At 47.6% G+C, this 11,482-nt stretch overlaps 1 protein-coding gene across 1 annotated transcript; it reads left to right on the top strand.

The window, feature by feature from the left end:
- Positions 1-111: 111 nt before the first annotated feature.
- allc (allantoicase) lies at positions 112-4,162 on the top strand. The gene is made up of 11 exons (XM_069172690.1): positions 112-272; positions 767-817; positions 949-1,036; positions 1,876-1,995; positions 2,132-2,211; positions 2,376-2,508; positions 2,586-2,741; positions 2,847-2,920; positions 3,213-3,321; positions 3,403-3,521; positions 3,598-4,162. The coding sequence occupies exons 1-11, from the start codon at positions 195-197 to the stop codon at positions 3,775-3,777; spliced, it is 1,188 nt and encodes a 395-aa protein (XP_069028791.1). The 5' UTR covers positions 112-194; the 3' UTR covers positions 3,778-4,162.
- Positions 4,163-11,482: the final 7,320 nt, after the last annotated feature.

Raw genomic sequence — 11,482 nt, 5'->3', positions numbered from 1 at the left:
GCTGTGGGTTAGCACACACACACACACACACACACACACACACACACACACACACACACACACACACACTCTGAACAAACAGCTGCTGTCGGCGGCTGAGCGGCCGCTGAACTTGGATTATTGCAGGGTGGACGCTGTCGGATCGACGGGAACCATCTTCGAGCTCTCAGCAGGAAACTTTGGAGAATCTGAGGATGGCAGAGAGGAGGACGGCGGCAGAACCCGACTTCCTGCAGTTTAACGATCTGGCCTGTGAGACGGTCGGAGGGAAGGTGAGTCGCTCTGAGTGCTTTACGCTGACTTCCTGTCTGTCAACGCGCTCCTCTTTTCTGTTTGCCTCTTACTAAATCAAACAGTTCCTCATTTCTCTCTCTGCACTGAAACTTTTACAGAAGAATTTCATATTTTAGAATTTATATCTGTTCATTTTAACTTCTTTCTTTCAGCTTACATTTTGTCTTTTATGTTTGATGTTGATAAATAAACTTGCCCTGCCATGCTGCCATGTGCGTGACTATCCGTGGTGTTACGGTCCGGGTGCTCGGAGCGACCAAACAAATGACCAAAAGAGACCCGACTTCACCAAACGGGTCATTTAATAGACCGAGAAGATGGAGTGATATTCTAGTGATGAGCGGGGTGTGTTGTCATGGTGATTTGAACACGTTCCAAATGTTCAGTTGACCAATCAGATCTCTGGGTCAGAACTACTTGTTGTGTAATCATGAATAAACCCAGACGATGAAGTGCGTTGCTCTTCCTCCAGGTTGTTTTTGCCACAGACGAATGGTTTGCTCCGGCCAGCAACCTGCTGAAGGTACGAAAACTGAAATGAGAAAATATCACGTCAGAACAACACGAGCGGAAACATTTAAAACGTGTGTGTGTGTGTGTGTGTGTGTGTGTGTGTGTGTGTGTGTGTGTGTGTGTGTGTGTGTGTTCGTGCAGAGAGAGCCGCCTCAGTTCATCGTCTCGGCCTTCACCGAGTTTGGAAAGTGGATGGACGGATGGGAGACGAGGAGGAAGAGGATACCTGGTTCGTATTCGTATTTCCCACAATCCCTCCTGCTCTCTGCAGGTCACCCAAGTCGGACCACGGCACAGAAAGACGCTCTCATCTTCTGACTCTTTACTTTTTACAGAATCAAGATTTCCAATATATAAACATAACATATTACATCCAGTGTTGTTTATGAGAGTTCATCGACCCCTGAAGGAGAATTCACATCCAGCAGCACGTCGACGAGGCGAGAAATCTGTAGACGTAAAATTATTTAAATGAAGGAAATAAAAAAGTAAAAAAGTTCAATAAACACATTGTAATAATTATAAATTAGTGATAATTAATAATTGCATAAAGGAAATGCGCTAGCTAAACGCCACGTAAGCGTTCAGGATAAAGTGTGAATAGTAACATGTAACGTAATATAGTTCACGATGTTATACATGTGCGTTGTATGTAATATACAAAACTCTTATAAAATAACAAAACATATTTGAACATACAACATAAAAATCTGTCTTTAATATCCCTTTAATTTATTCATTAAATTTGGTTCCAAAGACACTTTCTCTCCGCTGTGGACTTCCCCTCAGTCACATGACATTAAATCTCCTCGCAACATCAACAGCACCCTCTAGTGGACTGACGCCTCTATTACACGGGATCCTCACTTTCCAGTCCGTCCACGAGTGCTCTGGAAATAACCGTGACATTTGAACGCATCTCCTGTAACGTATCTTTGATTATTTCACCGGGAAATCAACGTGTCTTCATTTCCTCTGTTATAAACGCGTTGATTCTTCTGTCCAGCGGCAGCATGGTGCAACGCAGTGAAAAATAAAAACACAATGAGTATTTTTATTTTCCCGAAGGTCACGACTGGTGCGTCGTCCAGCTGGGAGTCCCGGGGCTGATCCACGGCTTCGATGTCGACACGTCCTTCTTCACCGGAAACCACTCGCCTCACGTCTCCATCCAGGCCAGCTGTCTGGGTACCAGCTGCTCCGTCTCATCACCACTTCCTGTTTTCTATGTTAAACCTACCTGTTGGGTTTGCGTCTCTCCGAGTAGCCTCTACATTTAAAGACCACTTCCTCTTTCAATGACCACTTCCTGTTCCTGTTCCAGACCTGCTGCCCACCGTCACCCTGGAAGGAGACCGAACTGGCATGGCCGCCTCCGACACTCAGATGGCTGCTGTCGCCAAGGTAACACTGACATCCGTGCGATCGCCAGGGTAAGAGTGAGCGGGGGTCACCGTGGCGACACTCGGCCGTCTGCCGACAACTGCTAGCCACACGGCAGCGAGTCAGACGCCGCGACGACCCTCGCAAAAACGCGACTGACGGCCGACCCGTGGTTTGATTGACAGCTGGGTTCGGGGGCGTGGCCGGAGCTGGTGTGCGTGTCGCCGCTGAAGCCGGGATACGCAGACAGCTGCCACAACTACTTCAACGTCACCTTTAACGAGAGAGTCACACACCTGCGCCTCAACATGCACCCAGGTACACACACACACACACACACACACACACACACACACACACACACACAACATTACACAGTATGTGTGTGTCCTCAGATGGAGGGATAGCCAGACTGCGTGTGTACGGTGTCGGCCAGAGAGACTGGGCGTCGGTCTCCACCAATCAGCACGTGGACCTGCTGGCTCTGACCAACGGAGGAGTCTGCCTCGGCTACAGCAACGCCCACTTTGGCCATCCGCGCAACATGATTGGTCGAAATCATCACCTCTAAATATCTCTCGTTAAGTTACTGATGTTCAGTGAGCGCTGAACGCTGACTGGAGGTGAACACCGGTGACAGCCGTCTGTCTCTGCAGGTCTCGGTCGAGCTGCCAACATGGCCGATGGATGGGAAACAGCCCGCAGACTGGACCGACCCAAAGAACTGCAGGTTTGAACTCATGTTCAACTCACTCGTTTTCCAACTTTAAAACAAAGTCCGTTTTCCTTTGACTAAAATGAACCACCTTTAGAAAAGCTTGTTCTAATATAATCTCCAAAATGTTTCTAAATTTGCGCTTGATTTCCAACAACTTCCCTAAAATCTTCTCACTTTTTAAAAATGTTCAGTGTCCTGAAATTATAAAAAAATAAATAATAAATGTCCATGTTGTCTTCTCGACTTCACAACGACAGTCTAACTCTGCCGGGCGTTAAGTGTCTCCCTGCTGCTCGTCTCGCAGGCGGACCAGCGGGGGATCCTGCAGGTGCCCGGCTGGGAGTGGGCGGTGTTTCGTCTCGGCCGTCCCGGACTGATCGGCGGCATCGAGGTCGACACCAACCACTTCAAAGGTGGAGACTCCGGCCGGCCGCCTCTCTTCGTCCCGTTTTCCCTCCCGAACGCGACCTCACATCCGGTGTGTTTCCGTCCAGGTAACTTCCCGGACTCCTGCCGGGTCGAGGCGTGCACCCTGACGGCCGAGGAGGAGGCTCAGGGCATCAGGACCCGGTGGACCTCCGGGAACTGGCAGGTCCTTCTCCCCCCTCAGAAAGTGAGTTTTCAGCACCCGCGACAACGTTTTCACCCGCGTGGCGATCGACCTTCCTCACCGCCGTCTTCCCTCTCAGCTCCGCCCACATCACAGGCATCACTACGGGGAGGCGGAGCTGACGCCGAGCCGCCCCGTCAGTCACGTCCGTCTCGTCATCGCCCCGGACGGAGGAGTCAGCCGCCTGCGGCTCTGGGGTCGACCCGTCCCCGTCGCCGCCGCTCCGGCCAATCGGAAGAGAGCGGCGTCCAAACTGTGACGCGGCGGACGAATCAAACGTGGATCGACTTGAGTCTCTAAAGATGTCAGAAAAACGCTCATCACTCTTTAAAAAAGTTCATTTTGAGTATAAATGATGGGAAATAAAACAAACAGCGGTTGATTCTGTTTGCCTCCAATATTCAGTCACATAAACCACCTGCAGGACTCCTCCCACTCTTTACTGTGTCTGTAAGAACAACAACAACAACAACAACCTGCTGATTTACTCTTCATTATAGAACCTCTCCTCTGGCTACAATTTACCCACAATCCCCTGTGTTTCTCATTTATCTAGATTTATAAGCTCATCGGCCGCCTCTCAGTCAGCTGAGCGTTTCCTCTCAATTAATAACCTGAAATAACCGATCCGGAGGAGGAGGATCGACGACGTCTCCACCTGCTTCTTCTTCTCCTTCTTCAGAAATTAGAGATTTAAAAAAAAAAAAAAAATCAAATAGGCATCGATCTCCCGGCTCATTGATTTCCTTTAGTTTCAGCTCTCTTCCATCTGTCTGTGTTTTCTGCCTCTTTCTCGTTCCCTCAGGCTCAAGGTCGACTTTAATCAACCTCAGACCCCCCCATACCCCCCCCCCCCACACACACACACCACTACACACACATACACACACACATACACACACACACACACACACACACACACACACACACACACACACACACACACGCACACACACACACACACACACCTCAGTGAAGACCTGAATTAGCTGCATCGTTTCACCCAGTGGGACGAGTTTCTTATTTTATTTATACTCTATTACTATTATTATTATTATTATTATTATTATTATTATAAACAGAACCTGCTGAACATGCTGTCACGGATCTGAATGAATACGTGGATACATGAAGTCCTGCGTGTCCCCGAGAGGCCGGCGTCCCTCTGAAGAAAGACGTCTGTTCGCTGCTCGCTCACAGCGCCGAGCTCGGACCCGACCTTTGACCCCGCCTGGGCAGCCTCAGCGGTGAGGCGGACGCGCGTGTCAGCCGCTCAGAGCTGATCACATTACGGCAATCAGCCGCCCTGTGTGGCCTCGCCTCACTGTGTGTGTCTGTGTGTGTGTGTGTGTGTGTGTGTGTGTGTGTGTGTGTCTGTGTGTGTGTGTGTGTGTGTGTGTGTGTGTGTGTGTGTGTGTGTGTGTGTGTGTGTGGGGACAGAGTAGTGAAGGTTTTCAGGAAAATGTGTTTTTAACACAAGAATTTTTTTCGATTTTAAATAAAACAAAATTGGACAAAAGAAAAAAGATATAAAAAATGTATGACTTTAATGGGCGAGGAGCGATTTACTTTCTGATAAGTGAATTTAGAATAAAGGTGAATTCTGTCTTTGAAAATAATATTTTCCCAGCGCGGCTCTGACCTGCCGGTTTGACGCCCGTGCTGCCGGCGTCTCCTCGAACCAGAGCTTGACCCTCCCGAACCGGTCTGACGTTAATAAAGACGAAGCACGGAGAGGAAATTAAAGGCCCGCTTCCCTCTTCTAATGAGATCATATCCATCATGCTCTGCTCTTTAACCTTTTCTACCCCCCCCCCCCCCCCCACATACACACACACACTTCTGCCGCCATCTTCACCTGCTCAGTTTAAGACTGACAGACTTCCTGTTTCCTGAAACTGTCAAAACAAAACGTGACACAGATGCAGGAAATGAAGGAAACCCATCCCGCAGCTGTCGTTAGTCGTCAGCAGGGGGCGACAGAGACACAGGCCGACTCCCCCCTGGATGGAAAGGGTCCCTCGGCTGGGCCCTGTGGAGATTATTGCTCCGTCTGAGGGGGCTGAGGATATTACTTTGCCTCAGGCAGCACCTCGCATGCTTATTTCCCCCGAGACTCCCTGAATCACATTTACAACGACCGAAATCTGGTGAAAAGCGTGTCGGTGCGAATCCCCCCGAGAGACAGGGTTTCTTAGCATAACGCCGAGCAAATCAAAACCCAGCGGGGAGGCGGAGTCAGCTTTCACCTCCTCCTCCTCCTCCTCCTCCTCATCATCATCATCATCATCATCCCACCACTGAGGGTTAAAAACAGGCCGTTTAGCGTCGAGGTAACTTTAAGAGCAGTTTGGGGTTAAAAAGACAAAGTGAAATAAAAACAACCCTAACAGACGCTCTGCTGGAAGAACCGCAGACTTTCAAAATAAAACTGACGACTGCTTTTGTCCTTTATGAAGACGCCCGGATTGATCGAGAAATTATTCAGATCTGGACCTTCGACATTCACGAGACGACGTGTTTCCGTCTCCGATGGCGACCGACCGACCGTTTGGAAGTTTTTTTCTGAGTGTTGCGCCTGCAGTCGCCACCAGGGGGAGCCGGCCGACCTGCTCCGTGACCATCTGTATGCAGAACACACTCCGCCCGCCGCCTCCTCTGCTCAGCTCTCCGTCATGCTCGGCTGCTCGGGTCTGGAACACACACACACACACACACACACACACACACACACACACACACACACACACACACACACACACACACAGAGGTGTGAAGGCAACGAGTTCACCAGGATCGACATCCTTAGAGGAACTGGATCGATTCAACACACACACACACACACACACACACACACACACACACACACACACACACATACGCAGGATGTGTTTCCTGACACATAAACACACTGATTCATTCACTCTTTATGCAGAAACTCTCCTCACAAAGTACCGTTGTATGTGTGTGTGTGTGTGTGTGTGTGTGTGTGTGTGTGTGTGTGTGTGTATGTACACTTTGACCTTTGACCCTCTTGGTCATATCCATTAGACATTAGAAGTGTAAAAAAAGACACGATTTGGAACGAGCTTCCTTAATGCCTCATTTTCGTCGTCGTCATCTTTCGCGCCTTCATCGCTTTCTTTTTTGTTGTCTTCATCGTCCCCTTCATCGTCTTCTTCACCGTCTTCTTCTTTGTCTTCATCGTCTTCTTCTTCATCGTCTTCTTCGTCGTCTTCTTTTTAATCGTCTTCATCTTCTTCCTCCTTTTGTGGGCGGAGCATCAGCGCTCAGTCTTCGGCTGCCGAGGATTGTGGGTCGGAGCAGCAGCAGACAGAAGCACTCGACTGCAGCTGCTGCTGTGGGTCAATCTGTGGCGCTCGGCTGAAATATGGTCTCTTATCTTTAGATTTGTGCTCCATCATCCGTCACAAATGCACTTCAGTCTCCTGCTGAACCCAGATCACATTTCTGTTTGTTTTTCTCTGGGCGGGTCGCGGCGGTGTGGGGGTCAAAGGTCGATGAGGAGAGGGGCGGTGTGGGGGATGTGTGGTGGGTTCAAGGCCACCGGGAGAGTCTGGGGAGGACTTAACAAGTCGCAGGGCAGGAAGAAGACGGAGCGACGGAGGCCCAAAAACCTGACAGCGGTTTAATTTGTCCGTCTGGAGGATTTCAAAATAAAAGCGAGTTGACTGACGGGGGACGGGATGAAGTCTCAGCCAGGAAACAGGTCACGAACATCCACCACAACAACAAGTCAGACCGACTTCCATCAGCAGCAGAGACAGAAAAGTAGAAATAAAAACCTAAAACTCCTCAAAGCTTCGACTCTTTTATTCTCTCGTGTTTGTTCCAACTTTTTTTCACTTCATAAAACAGTAAAAAAAAACACTTCCTCCAACCGCTGATTTCACAAAGGGACATGTGTTCCCCGAGTTTGTCCTGAAGGATGGACACACACACGCACACACACACACACACACACACACACACACACACACACACACACACACACACACACACACGCACACACACACACACACACACACACGCACACACACACACACACACACACACACACACACACACACACACAAAGAGTGAACATGTTGCGACTTGCATTGCTGCAGTCATACAATATTAAACACCATCAGTCGATATTCTCACTGATCTGCAGGGACGCATCAGCACTTTTCTGCCTGACACGGCTACACGCACACACACACACACACACACACACACACACACACACACACACACACACACACACACACACACACACACACACACACACACACACAGAGTCGTGTTTCCATCGCTTCAGAGTCCATTTCATTTATTTACATTTGATTTCCGACCTCAGTGAATAAGTCACAATTGAACAATTTGGGACATTTTGGAGCCATTGAGATTGAAGGCAGACGACAGGAAACAGGTTAAAACAGGAAATAAACAAAAACAAGAGCCACTAAAAAGTGCAAACAGGGTTTAAAAACCCTGCCGTGAAATAACACCATCTAACCGTGTTTAGAAACGTCCTGATGAGAGCCGACTACTGGATGTGACGATGTTAGTTTTGTTTGTTACTGTTAAACACGGTAATCGTGTGTCCTTCAAAATAAAAGCACTGCCTCAGAATTTGTAAAGACAACCGCGAAGACAACGACAACCGCAGCGGCGTCTCAAAAAAGAAAAACATGTTCATTCCTCAAACCGCGACGACCACAACGTGTCCAAGACGTTAGCCAATCGGAGCCCAGAGTGTGTAACCATGGTGATGGTAATGACAAGCTAAAGACGTAGACTGTTTATAGAAAAGCCAATGCAGAAATGTCTTAAAGTGTAATACCGCTGAGATCCACTAGGGGCTCCAAAAAACCTCTATAAAAAGTCAGTAAATGTTTTCCCCAAGTCATCATGGTGTCATTATAGAAATTGCTTTATCATCGAGCTCCTGTAGGGGGCAGCAAAGGTTCCCGAAGCTGTGGAAAGATCTGTTTTAAATGGAGCCCAGAAGAAGAAGAAGAAGAAGCAGTCAGACGGGATTTGTCAGCGTCTACAGGTGAACTCGCAGGTGTATCGACAGCCAGACGAAGCTAATCATCGGCAGCAGGTGGATCCATACGTCTCCCGACACACTTCAGTCAGCTGATTACACCGAGCGGCAGACGCTAATTATCAGCCGGCGAGACGCTCCAAACGAGCCGTAATTAGCGGAGACACAAACGAGCCGAAGGACGGAGACGGATGTTTGTTCAGCTCAGATTCTCACAGACAAAACTGATGCAACTGCAGACCGACTTCAAACGTCCGCTTCAGGGGTCTCGAACCAGCTGTAGAGTTACAGGAGTCCGTTTGTCAGCTGTCCGTGTCCCTCCGTGTCCGTCCACTCGTGGAACATCTGCAAAGAAGACTTTGAAGGAAATTTGTCCCCCAAACAAAAAAATGTAAAATAGGATTCTGAGAGAACACCGAGTTGTTGCCGTGACAACAGACGACGCGTCTGAAACCAGTTTAAAACCCGTCCAAAACACCATCTAAAATGAGTCTGAAACCGGGTTTAACACCGGTTCAAACCCACGTCTGGAAGCAGTTTAAAACAAATCCAAAATCAGGCCCTAAGTCCTTAACCCTAAGTCCAAGACTAAGTTTTAAACCAGTTTAAAACAACTGCAAAGTCCATCAAAAATAATTCTGAAACAGGGTTCAAAACCACATCTTAAGCCAGTTTAGACTGAGTCCTAAACCAAGTTTTAAAACCAGTTTAAACCAAGTCCACCCAAGATTGGTGTCATTTTTATTCAAGCCCCAGCAGAGTAACGAGACTCTGTGTTTTGTTTTCTTTGTTTTTTTCCGGTCACAGAAATTTGTAAAATATTCGACTGGACGATGATGAACAGAAACATGATGATGTCACCGTGAAGGTGACCTTTGACCCGTGAGTTTGTTTAAACTTCCTGCGGAATCACAACGACATGGTGGACAGTTGCGTTTAAGGTTCGATGTCACCAATGATTCGATCACTGAGGTGAAACGCTGAATTTCATGATGTGAAATGTGAAGCTGTGACTCCCCCCCCCCCCCCCGTGGAGCCGATCAGTATGCCGAGCAGGTGTCACCTGTTAAGAAGCCGGCTGATAATTATTGATTGTGTCTCTTCATGCATGAGACAGTTTGGGGACGTTCCTCATTTGCATGCAGTCAAGGGAGGATTCAGGTCTGCTGTAATCTCTGCAGGGAAGATTTAATATGTGACACGTTCCTACTTCCTGTCTGGGAGGCTCCCACACGGCGCCATCGTCTCCCGACACGCAGGAGGGACCTGATCTGATGAAGGGTCGGAAACGGACTTCAGGTTTGTAGATTTGTCGTCCAAAATAAAAACAAAAAATGAATGGAGGGTTTTAAACTGGGTCTTTAGAGCGCCACCCTGTGGCAGCATTTTGCATTGCAGTGAATCAGCCAGTCCAGGATTTCACTAATTTTCTTTTGTGATTGTTGTGATCAAAAATGATTGATTGTGCAGCGATCTTTCTCAACAGTTTCTAGTTTTAAGTGAGTTTTTTGCAGTAAAATTGCGGAAATTACAAAAAATGTGCAAGTCAGGGAAAAGAGCAATGTGCTGACTTCCTGTGATAATAATCCTGCTGCACATCACAGAAATATTTGACTGGCAATATGTTTTTCTTTTCTTTTGTTTTCTTTCTCATCATAAGACCACATTTCACACAAACCCCGTCACTTCCTATTGTTCCGGTTAGCGAGCAGCAGTTTAAAATTTTTGCAAAATTGCAAGCTTGCGCAGATATTGTGGCAATTGCTTGAATTTGCATTGATTATTGCGACCGTGATTTCCTGTAAAGAACTGTAACCTCGTCCAGGTGACGAGCACCAGGCGCACCTGGGCGTCGGTTAATGAGCCTCTTCCACGTAAACAAACTGTAGACGCCGGCGTTGTCACACCAGGACACACGGGGGGTTAATTAAAAGTTCCTCGGGGAGAAATTCCATCCTGAACTCGTCATCTTTTCTCTTTAATGAGGCGCTCCAAAAAGCCTCCGGCTCCATAGACTCCCATTCAACTTCTCTCATCAAATCCAAAGTGAATAAAATGTGTCCATCAGTTATCTCGGTGTTGTTAGCTAAAGTCACTCCTTCTTCTTAGTTTTCTGGAGGTCCATCTGAAAATAATCCCTCATTCATTAGAAGAGAAGATTCAAGAAGACCTGTTTTGGGGGGCGTGTCTGTTTGATTGACAGGCCTGTGGTGCAGTCAGGTTACAGCTATCGGTGGGCGGGACGTAGTATCGTCAGGTTTCCAATCAGATCGGTCAGATCCACCGCTGGCTCCTCCCCCAGCTCGTCCAAATATGGTCACTTCCTGCTCCAAACTGTTCTCCGAACTAGCAAAGATGGTGACGGACAGAATCTGAACTGGAGGATTCATAACGTTCACAAACCAACGATGACATCATGTTTTGTAAGTAAAAACATTTAGATGAAGAAAACCTCCTTTATATTGATGTGTACAGTCTCTGCTGTTTACATGTAGGTCTGTTTGTTGTTGTTGTTCTCTTTCTATGCCCCTCGCCCCTCCCCCTTGTTTTTATTTTCCTTTTATTTTTTGGGGTGAAAACGTAATAATAGAAGAAACGTAACTGAAGAGAAAGCAGTTATAAAAAAATACAACATACATGGACGTCTGCAGCTCCTCGCAAGACCTTCAGTGGTGGCTGGTTAAAAATGCATTACATACATTAACACACACACACACACACACACACACACACACACACACACACACACATACACACACACACACACACACACTCTCAGTGTAAGTGTGCTGTGATGGGTTTCATACCTGCTTTAAGTGGCGACAGACTCTTAACATGTCACAACTAATATGTCAGACTGAGATTTATCATTTATAATGCAGGACGTTCTCTCGCTTCACACTCCATT

This window comes from Embiotoca jacksoni, unplaced genomic scaffold (assembly GCF_022577435.1).
Source record: "Embiotoca jacksoni isolate LCO1_2020_lvr unplaced genomic scaffold, fEmbJac1.0.p SCAF_54, whole genome shotgun sequence".
Lineage (NCBI taxonomy): Eukaryota > Metazoa > Chordata > Actinopteri > Embiotocidae > Embiotoca > Embiotoca jacksoni.
This window is presented reverse-complemented; position numbering and strand designations above follow the sequence as displayed.